Consider the following 13,899-nt stretch of genomic DNA (forward strand, 5'->3'; position numbering starts at 1 on the left):
TTCGCAAATTTTCGCCAATTTTGTCCATTTCTGGAGCGGATGAAAATGGATAGAGCCACCCCCGAAATTTTGCTCGTCCGCTGTGTCCTTTTTGCATACATTTTGTGTCCATCGGCCAGTGGGACCGGGCCTTTAAAATTAAAATTGACAAATTAGGTGAATGTCTACGTATGGTTTACGGCTTTGTAAATAATATTAATGTAGAACTTTTTTTCTAGATCTATTTTTTTCTATTTTTTAGATCTATTTTATGATAATTTTAAACGTCTGGTCCCCTTGGGGGCGTCGTGGCTCAGGTGGTTAAGGCGCCATACCATGAATGCGGGCGACCCGGGTTCGATTCCGGCTCGAGGTCATTTCCCGATCCCTTCCTGTCTCTCTCTCTCCCGCTCATTTCCTGTCTCTACACTGTCCTATCCAATAAAGGTGCAAAAAGCCCAAAAAAATATCTTTAAAAAAAAAAAAAAAACGTCTGGTCCCCGGGACGTCGGGACACCATTAGTTTCGAGCGCTGCCACGGACTCCCAGCCTCACACAGGGATGAGTGCGCATGTTGAGAAAAAAATCTGAAAAGTAGCGGGGGGGTGGCCCGCAGGTCCCCAGTGGGGTCCAGGGGCAACGTCTCGGTGAGGGACCAGGGGGCGAAGCTGATGGATTTTGGTCATTTAAACACCCAAAACCCATTAATTTTAGCAATGAAATATATGTATTTTTCTCGAAGTTGATATCCCAATTCAACATGCCATCAACTGAAACTTTTGTATCATGACAAGTGTTCTTTCTTAAATATCATATCCCACCTTGTTTGACTTTTTCAGCATGTTCAGTGCAACCTTTTAGGTTTTGGAACAATAGACCCATAAATCAGGGATGAGAATGAAAAATATTTTAAAAGTCTGAAAAAACCGGGGCGGGGCCCGGGCCCATGGGGCTAATGATTTTTGGCTTTTTTTTTTTTTTACCCCAAAACCATTAATTTTATCAGCAAAAATTTGCAATTTGGAAATAAATTCCCCTTCTTGGTGGACTCCCAGGTGAAAATGATTAATATGGTACAAGAGACTTGTTTTTAATCAATTCACATTTGATGATTTCAAAAAAAATCAATGCACCTTTTAATATAAACGAGCTCTACAGTATTATATTTCTGCATTTTAGCTATTCATGTCTTTGAATACTCTAATCCTTTAAAATGAAGTGCAAACCAGAAAAAGGTTCTATCATATAATTCTCTTATACGGAGCTCAGTATGAATGCGCTGTCGAAGCGCACAGAAGGTGTTAGTACGCCTGTCATTATAGTGCGGACTTTCCATAGCATAGAAAATCGCTATGTTTCAATTTGTGTAACTGAACTTGTTTCATATCACTGGTCATATAAACCTATGTAAACAGGAAAAACGCGGAAGAGTTTGGTCGCATCTAACTACAGCCCCAAAAAATACCATTGGCCATGCTAAGCCTAGCTACATTGCTAACAGGAGTGACAGCGCGTCTGACTGACTGGGAGGTCGCGCAAAGCTCGGAGAGGTACGGAGCAGCTCGTCTCAATTCAGATAAGAGCATATTTCATTATGGAAGTACGGTGGACTGTTCCTTTAAAATTTCATCAACTGAAAACTGAGAAAAGAGATAAAAGCCCGCCCACACTGAAAGCTGATTGGCTTATTTTGCTGAGTAACCCAATCAAGATGCTCTTTGTCTGGCATGCGCTACATGAACAGGCACACAGGCAGTGTTGCCAGATTGTGTGGTTTTAAGTGGATTTTGAACATATTTTAGGCTGGAAAACGTCAGCAGTATCTGGCAACACTGCACACAGTCTCCCTCGCGCACCCCCTCGCGCGCGCACATTCTAAGATGCGTGATGCAGACCTTAATGTTGCGCGCGCACGCGCTTGCTCGCTTCTATCAATATGCAGGAGACTCCTGGAACTTCCAGGAGACTTGGGATGTCTGCGTTATAAGGTGACCACAGATCGTTAATCATTACCTCCCCCCCCCACACACACACACACACAAAAAAAAAAACCTTTCTCAACGGATTTACATCGATCTCAAAAACGATCATTTTGGTCTGAAAAAGTCGGAAATCCGCCAATCGGCGGAAAATTCTCATCCCTGCTCACAGTGGGAGGGACATGGCAGTTTCCACGAGGAGACTGGTGATTGGTGAAAGCGGCCGGATATTTTCTTTGATTAACAGCTCGTTTCAAATATAGACAGGCAGCGGTGAATCTCAGTTCAGTCCCATGCGGATTCGCTAGTGCTGTGGTGTATTGTAAGAGATCAGCTTACATTTCGATTTCATTCATTACATACGGTTTCTACCAGCTTTTTTAGTTTGTATATATTTTCATTGTAAATAAAGTGTAAATATAGTGTTGTCAAGTTTGCTATCTTAGTTCCAGAAATTTCGTTTATTTGAGTGACTGAACTTGAACTTGAGGGGGCTAGTCAGCTAGCAAGAAAGCTGCGCACGGATGCCAAGCATTGCTGATTTAATTTTGGCGAAGCCATTTGCCAGTTTTCCTTTCGAGGAAAAAATTTAATTTAAAGAGCAGGGTAGACCAACGCCTCAAATTGACTTGGTGAAAAAGGTAGGGAATAATACTCGTTCCTTTCAGCTCTCCTGGTACGGGACAGTGAATTGGCTAACAGCAAGTGACCCACATCAACAACAGTAAATAGGCTACTTTAGTAATATGTCATGGATGGACCAAAAATATAGAATCTATTTAAAATGTTTATGCTGAGTATATTATATTGGAATATATATTTTTCTGGATATGAATTAAACACAGCTACAATTTGGAAAACATTTTTAAACGAAAACACAGCCGAGAACATTTCACACTACAGACCTGGATTAAAAGTGAAGGGTTATCAAAATTGTCAGTAAAACATTTCTCAGTCAAAATAAGTAAAATATAGGGAAAGTGTCATTGAATGAAATGTGTGGCACCCAGCTCTATGTTTGGCTCCCCAAGGTCAGTGCTTGTGCCTATTCCAGAACACACTGCTGTTACTGCTGAGGTTCCTGACAAAGAGCTGCTTTCAATAATGATCAATTTTTAAACAACATGCCACATGCCATAATTTTAAAATATAAAATGTTAAAATATACCCCCCCAACACTGGCGGCTCGTTAATAGGGGCGATTTGGGCGACGCACTCCCAAACAGGGAGGGAGATTTTTTTTTTTTATCTACTCCTACTACCACGGCAACAGTAATGTCATTGTCCAATCAGGCTAAGGTCGCGCCTGGTATAGCCACGCCCTTTTGGTGCGATTTCTGTCAGGTTCAGATTTGCCCCCAAATCTCCCATTGACAGTAATGGTACGTACGTTTTTTTTTTCGAAAATCATGCTCCCAATGCATTTTCTATTAGGTTTTATGTGCTCGCACAAGCAGCGTGCTTACATCATACGCCTGTTGCGCCGCGCAAGTGTTGCCAGATTGGGCGGTTTTAAGTGCATTTTGGCGGGTTTTGAACATAATTTTGGGCTGGAAAACGCAACTTGCGCGGGAAATGTGTGAACATTCTATGAAGATGGTGAGTGTTGAGTGCAACAATACGATAGTGTCTCTGAAAGAAGTTCCCTTTAGTCGTCGTACCAATGAGGAGAAAACGGCAATCAAACAGCTAGGACCTCCTAGACCGAATTTAAACATCAAGCAAGTGTCTACGAAGGGGGAGAAGACCTACTCAAGAGGTTTTAACAAGAACTGGTACCACCGGAAAACTTGGCTAGCTGGCTGTGATGTAGTCAATGCTCTTTTTTTGCTACCCTTGCGTTCTCTTCCACCCTGGAAGTAGCACAGCAGACGGTACAGTGATATCTGATATTTGAATTTACTAGGCAAAAGTTTTTGTGTGTGTGTGTGTGTGTGTTACCAATAGCAGTTTACCATGTTTTTGTTTTACCAATGGCAGTTTAACATTGCCATGCTTAGAATATTTCAGTAGCCTCAAGTTCTCTCTGACTTGGTGTAAATTAAGCATATTTTCAGTTTTTATATATTGTACAGTATGTGTGTTCATTGGAGCCAGCAGCACCTTACCTTTTTTCCAACTTGTTAAGCCAAGTTGCACTGACTACAAAACCTTGTGTAACCTTGTGTGTATATAGCTAAATAACTAAAGCCTTTTGTGTTCATTGACATGCTTGTAATACTTTAAATTTCCTTTTAAGGCATGGCTTTCTGGAGGAATTCTTGGGAAAAAAAACTGCAGAATTTATTTAGAATTATTATTTGTTGTTAAAATGGTGCAATTCCATATAAAAAAAACACATAATTAAGCTGCACGTTTGTTTGATGGTTATGCTTTTCTTAATCTTTTTCAAAACTTAAATAAACACTTGTTTTGGATTTATATCCTGCCACTTTAATTGCGTTCTTTAGAATGAAGAAATTAGAATATGTTTATAATTAAGAATTTGTGTCTACTTATTATAGAATACTGGAAAAATATGAGAAAATAAATGAGTAATGTAATATTAATTGATTGTGATGCCAAATGTTTTGCTTTGAAGGCTTCACAATGAATCTTCCTTAGTTTTAGCCTGGCAAGCCAGACTAAATGTGAATATTTGCCACTCGTAGGCAAAAATATTTTTGGCCACTAGGCGGGTGGGTCTAGTTTACTAGGCTACCTTAGTTTGCCACCTTTAACTTGTTCAGTGTTGCCACCTAGTGGAGAGAAGATATACTGATATCTGAATTTACCAGGCAAAAACAAGTTCGGCCAATTGATTTGCTACCTAGGTCAATCTACTTCAGTCCTGTGGACATTTATGGTCCGTGTAGACATAACGGGGGAAAATTGCCCCCCCTGAAAAAAAAATTCAGCAGCCACCACTGCCCCCCAACACCACCATCATGTATATTGGACAGTAGGCTAATGGGCCAAAAGAACCTGTTATTTCACAGTTTGTGACCCTGCCAACAATCAGCCAGATCAGAGGCAAGAGTATGGGGAAAATTGACATGTTTTTTCTTTTTTCTTTTAAAATCTGGAAATATCGTAACCGACCAGCCTCCCCTGTTTGAAAGACTACCAGCCGGCACTGGAGACAGGTGTGCTGGCTGAAGCATGGGGAAAGCTCGGGGTAAACCAGGGAAAGGGGTGAAAGATCGGATAAGGACCTAGATGTTCCTGGCTGGCTTGTGACAAGATTCAGCTTAAAAACTCTGCGTCTTGCAATACGTCTGACCACAATGAAGGATTTGACACAAAACGCCTGCGTCCACCTACGGTCGTCGCCACCCGACCAATCGCAGGTCACAGCATGCGTCTTTCTGCTGTCTGACCTGGGCATAAGAGTTCAGTTTACATGAAACTTTGCAGTACAGTATTAAGTGCCAAACTGCCAATCAATGGTTATTATCTCATCTCATTATCTCTAGCTGCTTTATCCTGTTCTACAGGGTCGCAGGCAAGCTGGAGCCTATCCCAGCTGCCTACGGGCGAAAGACGGGGTACACCCTGGACAAGTCGCCAGGTCATCACAGGGCTGACACATAGACACAGACAACCATTCATACTCACATTATGGTTATTATTATGTGCATTTTTTTTTTCATTCATAAAAAGAATGACAGTCACAGTCATGTGCTTTGTAGGATGTAGATTTATATATTAATAGAATTTATTTTATTCTATTTTCTAAGTTCTAGTCCAGCAGATTTTAGTGTGAATACCAAATGATATGACCATGTTCAGATTTGAGTCGTTTTAAAAGTAATTTTGTTACAAAGTTACTTGGAATCTCGTACTCAACATTTTAACTCATGTAAGAAGAGTTGTATTGTTAATTACTAAATTTCTTATAGACTTTTTACAAACATGGTATGAAAATACTAATTGTTGACATAATGTTAATGAATGTTATTATAGTACCTATATATGAATACCAGTAAGTTGTAACCAGCTGGAACATCCTTGCCCCCATACTTTTTTCTAGACATGGAACTGACCTGTGTACTACTGTTTTCTTGGATATAACTTCTTGAATCTTCTGACATGTTCTTGTAAATTATATTCAATTTGTAGTGTAGCAACTAATTTCTAGTGTAATTTGGCCTTTGAAGATCACAAAAAAAAAAATGCTTGGAAAAAGCTGAGAAGCCATCTCCAGGCATCTAAAGCCCTTCAGCTTCTGGGGGGCAGGCCCCAGATCCCCAGCCGCATTGTTCCAGGCCTTTGGCCTGTCATTTGGACAACCTGAAATTTGGACAGACAGACAACATTTCAGACTTGTCTGTCCTGTGACAGTCTGCTTAAAGTTCCTTATTTCCCCCACTGTGTGTGGTTTTGTAAAGGTTCTGTAGATAGCTATATCATTTGTGTAGCCAGTAAAACCTAAGTTACTATTCAACAGTTCAGAATGATTTGAACAAGCAAGTCAGCAAAAAAAAAAAAAATTGGGGGGGGGGGGGGGCTACCAAAATTACAATAAATGTTTTTGGACAAGTAAGCACGCTTACACATGTGTGCGGAGTAAACTTACTAGTTCCTCTTGAGCTCTTTCCACTTCCACACTTCTCTGGATAGAGTTGTGAAATGTTTTGTGATTCATTATCTGTTGATCTATCATGCCCGGCCCATCTCCCCATGGTGACGTCTGTATCAGACGCTACAAAAGATGTAAATGCAGTGTGTAAGAAAGTATGAATAAATAGAAACAACCTTCACTGTTAAAAAGTATATAATTGTGTAGCTGGTTAAAGTGTGTGATTAGCAAATTCTCTTCAAGTATGGGCTCTTAAAGAGCAGGGTTTTAAAGCTCCTGTGTGTGCTTAACATTAATTTAATCAATTAAGGTTAATTTACTTTCATTAACATACTTAAATTATTTTCTATAAAAGCAGCTCTGAAAATATCTGTACCACAAATGATGGGTGTCTATTAATGCACTCGTTATATGTTTGCTGTTAGGACACATTTGTATAACATTAACATTTATAGAAAGAGGCCTTTGCTTTGCTGCATTTTGTTTCTCCTCTTCATTTAAAAAATTCTAAATTGTACCATAGTACTACTCAATTTTGAACACACTCATTCATAGGTTTTTCTATACAGTATGTTGACCATTTTCTACATTGTAGAACAATACTGAAGACATCAAAACTATGAAATAACATCTGGAACATATGGAATTATGTGGTAAACAAAAAACAAACAAGTAAAATGTGTTTCATATTTTAGACTCTTCAGTGTAGTCACTGTTTACCTTGATGACACTTTGCACACTATTGGCATTATCTTAAAAGGATAGTTCGGGATTTTTGACATGAATCTGTATGGCATCCCCATCAATAGTGTCGTGCAAACACACTGACTTACCCCTGACAGCATCCTGTGAGTCCAGTTCTTGTCCAGTTTTGGTCCAGACGAAAGTAGTCCAGCAAGTTTGTTGGGGTCACGAAAGTAAAATGTTTTTCGTCTCAAAACAGTATGTGTTCAAAAGAGTGATATATTTGCATCACAAAACCGTTGCCAAATAAAAAGTCAGACCTCGCAATCGCTTGGCACTATTTTCTCTCCCTTCTTATAGTGATAATAACTGGCGCTGCCGCCAGGTGACAGCCACGGCTGTTTCATTCATTGTTTACTAGTGATGGGAATTTCGGCTATTTTTCGGGAGCCGGCTCTTTTGGCTCTTCTTACTATAAGGAGCCGGCTCTTTCGGCTCCCAAACGGCTCCTGAGATTTTATTTTTGATTTAAAGAAATACGCCACCCCCAAATGAAATTGAGTCAGTCCCTGCAGTCCCTAGAGTTGGATGAGTGAGCCAAAGCGTTTTGTAGCCGACCCAGCCATTGTCCTGATCTATAAACGCCCAGGTTAGCTTAGCTTAGTCGCTGGCATGTCCAGCTAGCATTGTCGTTGCAAAAGTGAATTAAATAACTCAAGATTTTTTATAATTATTTCTCATGACTTGTACATTCACATCGAGTACACATATCAATGCAAATTAACACGAAGGGATTTACTAGACCAATTTATATCTGGAACTATTTTCAGCCACAGCACAGGCAAAGCACCGCTGCAGGCACAAAGACACCGCGCAGCGCCTGAAAATGGGTGCGCAGCGCCTGAAAACCCGTTTTCAGGCGCTGCGTGGTGTCTTTGCGCCTTCCTTTTCCTACCTATTCCTTTAATTGCTGCAATTAACTAGTTAATTCTGATTCTATTTCTCCTCTCAGTTATAATCTGTCCTGCTTTTGAAAAGATCCTCTCTGGGGGGACAGATGCTGCCACTATACACATCCTCCATGCCATCACGTGTGTAAGCCGTGGATAGAGTGCAGCCTTGGTCTCCCACCAGCTTAGTGGGTCTGCGTTTCGCTGTCACCTGGTGGCAGCGCGTAGTGATAAGAAGGGAGAGAAAATAGTGCCAAGCGATTGCGAGGTCTGACTTTTTATTTGGCAACGGTTTTGTGATGCAAATATATCACTCTTTTGAACACATACTGTTTTGAGACGAAAAACGTTTTACTTTCGTGACCCCAACAAACTTGCCGGACTACTTTCGTCTGGACCAAAACTGGACAAGAACTGGACTCACAGGATGCTGTCAGGGGTAAGTCAGTGTGTTTGCACGACACTATTGATGGGGATGCCATACAGATTCATGTCAAAAATCCCGAACTATCCCTTTAACCAGCTTCATGAGGTAGTCACCTGGAATGCTTTTCAGTTAACAGGAGCGCCTTGGCAAAAGTTAATTAGTGATCTTGCCTCCTTAATGCGTTTGAGATCAAAATAATAAAACACACTATGTAAAGCATACAGTAAAATAGCCCTATTCCACAACTGTAGTAATCCATATTATGTGAAGAACTGCTCAACTAAGTAAAGAGAAACAAGATCCATCATTACTTTCAGACATGAAGTGACTTTTAATTAACAAAAATAAAGACAAGAGTGCTCGGAGAGCACAATATCCCCTGCTGGCAACTATATCTATGCTATAAGGCCATAACTATGGTAAACTGCGACTGAAGTGAATGAAACTGCAATATGCATATTACTAACATAACAAAGAATCCTGTCAAGTCTTGTGAAATTCTTCCAAAAATTGTGAGAGGAGTTGATTTCAGAAGGTGAATCCCCTTCCCGGGATGGACAGACAGACATCGCCACAACATAATCCCCCTTCGGGCCTTTTGCCCAGCGGGGGATTAAAAAAAAACCCCACTGAATTAGTAGGTGTGTCCAAACTTTTGGATGGTCCTGTATATATAAAATCCCCTTCATGTTCAGCTGCATCACACCATGTATGACCAGTCATGTGTTATTACATGACGTGTCATCAATTGTTCTCTTGTACAAGCAAACCAGAGTGTTTTTCTTACGATTATGCATGCTTGCTGTAAGAGAGACAATGAATATAAAAAGTCTACACACCCCTGCTACAATGGCAGGTTTGTGTGATTAAAAATTAAACCAAGATAAATCCTGTCAGAGCTTATTCCACTTTTATTGCAAAATTGCAATCTTTCCAAAGAAGGTGAAAACAAGTCAGAAATGGTTTTGCGTAAAAAATGAAAATTGTGTTAATATACAAAAACCTGGCTACATAATTGTGCACACCAATTAATAATCAAAGATGTCGTTGTGTTCAGAATCAACGAATAGTTTCAGTCTCATCTTAAATGGTAGTTAGTATACACTGAACATCAACTGAAGCGGCTCTGATTGTCCTCAGACAAAGTTTGGCTGTTCTTGAAGAATTACAGTATTCTGATATCCTTTTGATTGCATCATACTCCAAAAGCCATGGTCTACAAAGAGCTTTCAAAACATGAATGGGATCTCATCATTGAAAGGTAATCAATCAGGGCAGGGGTACTACAAAAAAAAAAAAAAAGCATCCAAAGCATTAAACATCCCATGGAGCACAGTTACCCCTTTTCCACCAAATCAGTTCCAGGGCTGGTTCGGGGCCAGTGCTGGTACTGGTTCACAACTCGCTCAACTTGCGAACCAGCTGAGAACCAGTTTGCTTTTCCATAGCTTGGGGTGCTAAGGGGAGCCACGTCATTACGTCACTGTATACGTCAATTACGTTTGCATAAACCTTGGCGCGAACATCGAAGCAACAACACGGAGAAGAAGCAGCAGCAGCAACAACAATAATGGATGACTGCTGCTTTACTGCATCCATGACATCTCGTTGCTTATTTAAAAATGGCGCCCTCTCGCAGTCTTGCTATTATTGTTGGTCTTAACAACTCCGCCCCCTGCTGACGTAAGCAGTTCTTTCCTCTAGCCAAGCAAAGAGCTGGTGCTACCCTGGAACCGGTTTTTCTGGCCCAGAGCCAGTTCTTTGTCAGTGGAAACAGAAAACCCGGTTCCAAACTAAGCACTGGCCTCAAACCAGCCCTGGGACTGATTTGGTGGAAAAGGGGTAAGTGAAGACATCAAGAAGTGGAGAAAATATAGCTCAGCAGTGACTCTACCAAGATCAGAACACCCCTGCAAGATGGATGAGAAGAAAACTGGTCAGGGAAGCCACCAAGAAGCCTCCAGCAACATTAAAGTGCATATCACGGGTAAATTCAGGAGCAAGATCAATGAAATTCTCCTATTTTATATTAAACTTTGGTCAAATATCTGTCACATTCTGCATTCTCTACAATTTTTTTACCTTGCGCAATACCAGAAAAATTCAGTTGAAATCAAGCCATTTGAGGCGAATTGGTCCGCCTCTGAAAAAACTTGCCATTTGAATTTCCCGGCAAACATTGATTTTCGTGACGCCATCTGTGGGACGCCTCCCTCTGAATCCTACGTCAGCGCTGGTTTATGAGAAAACGACCTGGTACTTTTCTGCAAATTTCTTCAATGTTATTGCGTAATTATTAAAATGCTTAACAGATGTATCGTAGGAGGTTGTAGCAACACCAGTCTTGATGGGATTAGTACTCATCATTTTCCAAATGACTGGACAATGAGAGAGAAATGGGAGCGCTTGGTCTACACAGGCTGTGCACTTAAACAGTGCAAAGCTTGTGCAGCCTGCTCAAGCTTCCGCAGAGAACGTCACAAACCTGGCTCCAGACTCCCTTGGGATTTTTCCAGACACGTTTTATTATATTTTTTTCTGCTGTAGACAGATGGCCTTGTGCAAAATTACCCTTCTGGATGAGTGTGTAAAGGGACATACTTTCATATTAAAAAAAAAACCCACGAAATTGGTCCAGGATATGCACTTTAAAGGAGCTGCAGGATTTCCTGGAAAGTACTGGTTGTTCATGTAACACGTAATAACAATTGTTGTGGGGGAGGGTAGCAAGATGAAAGCCTTTACTCACAAAATGTAAAGCTCGGCTAAACTTTGCAAAAAAAAAGTACATCTGGTCTAACACAACCATGTGGAAATGTATTACGGTCTGATGAGCCCAAGGTTCAACTACAGTGGTGCTTGAAAGTTTGTGAACCCTTTAGAATTTTCTATATTTCTGCATAAATATGACCTAAAACATCATCAGATTTTCACACAAGTACTAAAAGCAGATAAAGAGAACCCAGTTAAGCAAATGAGACAAAAATATTATACTTGGTCATTTATTTATTGAGGAAAATGATCCAATATTATACATATGTGAGTGGCAAAAGTATGTGAACCTTTGCTTTCAGTATCTGGTGTGACCCCCTTGTGCAGCAATAACTGCAACTAAATGTTTCCGGTAACTGTTGATCAGTCCTGCACACCGGCTTGGAAGAATTTTAGCCCATTCCTCCATACAGAACAGCTTCAACTCTGGGATGTTGGTGGGTTTCCTCACATGAACTGCTCGCTTCAGGTCCTTCCACAACATTTCGATTGGATTAAGGTCAGGACTTTGACTTGGCCATTCCAAAACATTAACTTTATTCTTCTTTAACCATTCTTTGGTAGAACGACTTGTGTGCTTAGGGTCATTGTCTTGCTGCATGACCCACCTTCTCTTGAGATTCAGTTCATGGACAGATGTCCTGACATTTTCCTTTAGAATTCGCTGGTATAATTCAGAATTCATTGTTCCATCAATGATGGCAAGCGGTCCTGGCCCAGATGCAGCAAAACAGGCCCAAACCATGATACTACCACCACCATGTTTCACAGATGGGATAAGGTTCTTGTATTGGAATGCAGTGTTTTCCTTTCTCCAAACATAGCGCTTCTCATTTAAACCAAAAAGTTCTATTTTGGTCTCATCTGTCCACAAAACATTTTTCCAATAGCCTTCTGGATTGTCTACGTGATCTTTAGCAAACTGCAGACGAACAGCAATGTTCTTTTTGGAGAGCAGTGGCTTTCTCCTTGCAACCCTGCCATGCACACCACTGTTGTTCAGTGTTCTCCTGATGGTGGACTCATGAACATTAGCCAATATGAGAGAGGCCTTCAGTTGCTCAGAAGTTACCCTGGGGTCCTTTGTGACCTCGCCAACTATTACACGCCTTGCTCTTGGAGTGATCGTTGTTGGCTGACCACTCCTGAGGAGGGTAACAATGGTCTTGAATTTCCTCCATTTGTACACAATCTGTCTGACTGTGGATTGGTGGAGTCCAAACACTTTAGAGATGGTTTTGTAACCTTTTCCAGCCTGATGAGCATCAACAACGCTTTTTCTGAGGTCCTCAGAAATCTCCTTTTTTCGTGCCATGATACACTTCCACAAACATGTGTTGTGAAGATCAGACTTTGATAGATCCCTGTTCTTTAAATAAAACAGGGTGCCCACTCACACTTGATTGTCATCCCATTGATTGAAAACACCTGACTCGAATTTCACCTTCAAATTTACTGCTAATCCTAGAGGTTCACATACTTTTGCCACTCACAGATATGTAATATTGGATCATTTTACTCAATAAATAAATGACCAAGTATAATATTTTTGTCTCATTTGTTTAACTGGGTTCTCTTTATCTACTTTTAGGACTTGTGTGAAAATCTGATGTTTTAGGTCATATTTATGCAGAAATATAGAAAATTCTAAAGGGTTCACAAACTTTCAAGCACCACTGTATTTGGTCATAATTCCAAAAGGTATGTTTGGAGCAAAACACCATACCCACAGTGAAGCACGGTGGAGGCAGCGTCATGCTTTGGAGCTGCTTTAGTCAAGGTGGATGGAATCAGGAATAGCTCCAAATAGACCATTTAAGGCTGAGAAAACACGAGAAGTGTTTCACGCGTGTGCGCTGGCCCCCTTGTATGGCAGACGGAAGACAGCATGGCTACTTCAACAGGTAAACAAACACCTGCCGGCAAGAAACAAGCGATATCGCGCCTCAAATTGAGTGAACTTTATCAAATTTGTAAAGATTTAGGATTGAAGCCACGGAAACTAAAGAAAGCACAGCTGATTGAGGAAATCATTGAAGCTAGAAGAGTTGGTAACTCTGAGAACCTATGTCCAGGAGCAGGCAGAGAAAACCAAACCTCAGACTCATCGGAGATGTTCGAAGACGTCAGCTACAAGCCAATCCCAATGGTCAGTTACATTTCCCTAGTGAAATTTGTTCACGTATTCGACCACATTGTGGAAAACAGTGGCCAGAATAGCAAGTGCACTTTGACAAAATGATATCCAAGACTGGTGTATAGTGAGGTTAGTCCCCATGTTAACATATAAATACCGGTACATAAATTTGTGTGTGTGTGGTTGTGGTGGGGGTGTCATCACTGAAAAGACACTACGGAGGGTAAAGGACGAAAAAGTGACCTCATTTTCTGATAGCGATAACACTACACTACATGGCTAATACCTCATTACCTGTATACATGAAAATAACAGCAGCAAAGAGTACCCATGTCGATTATCAGCTCTATGATTTAATTGTGTCCTCTGAAATCTTAAACAGCAACAGTAGGAGCTTACCGTCACGATGT

The 13,899-nt window shown here is 40.7% G+C and overlaps 1 protein-coding gene across 3 annotated transcripts in view; it reads right to left on the reverse strand.

Annotated features, from left to right (window-relative positions):
* Positions 1–13,899, reverse strand: part of dspb (desmoplakin b) — a 56,334-nt gene that overhangs the window by 25,794 nt on the left and 16,641 nt on the right. For 2 of the 3 annotated variants that reach the window (XM_060914053.1, XM_060914055.1), the window contains exon 5: positions 6,517–6,642. The exons of the other annotated variant lie outside the window; for it this stretch is intronic. In XM_060914053.1, the coding sequence (XP_060770036.1) occupies positions 6,517–6,642 (126 nt within the window). The remainder of the gene's footprint in view (positions 1–6,516; positions 6,643–13,899) is intronic. 3 annotated transcript variants of the gene reach the window in all.

The sequence above is a fragment of the Neoarius graeffei genome, chromosome 2 (assembly GCF_027579695.1).
Source record: "Neoarius graeffei isolate fNeoGra1 chromosome 2, fNeoGra1.pri, whole genome shotgun sequence".
NCBI classification, from domain to species: Eukaryota; Metazoa; Chordata; class Actinopteri; order Siluriformes; family Ariidae; genus Neoarius; species Neoarius graeffei.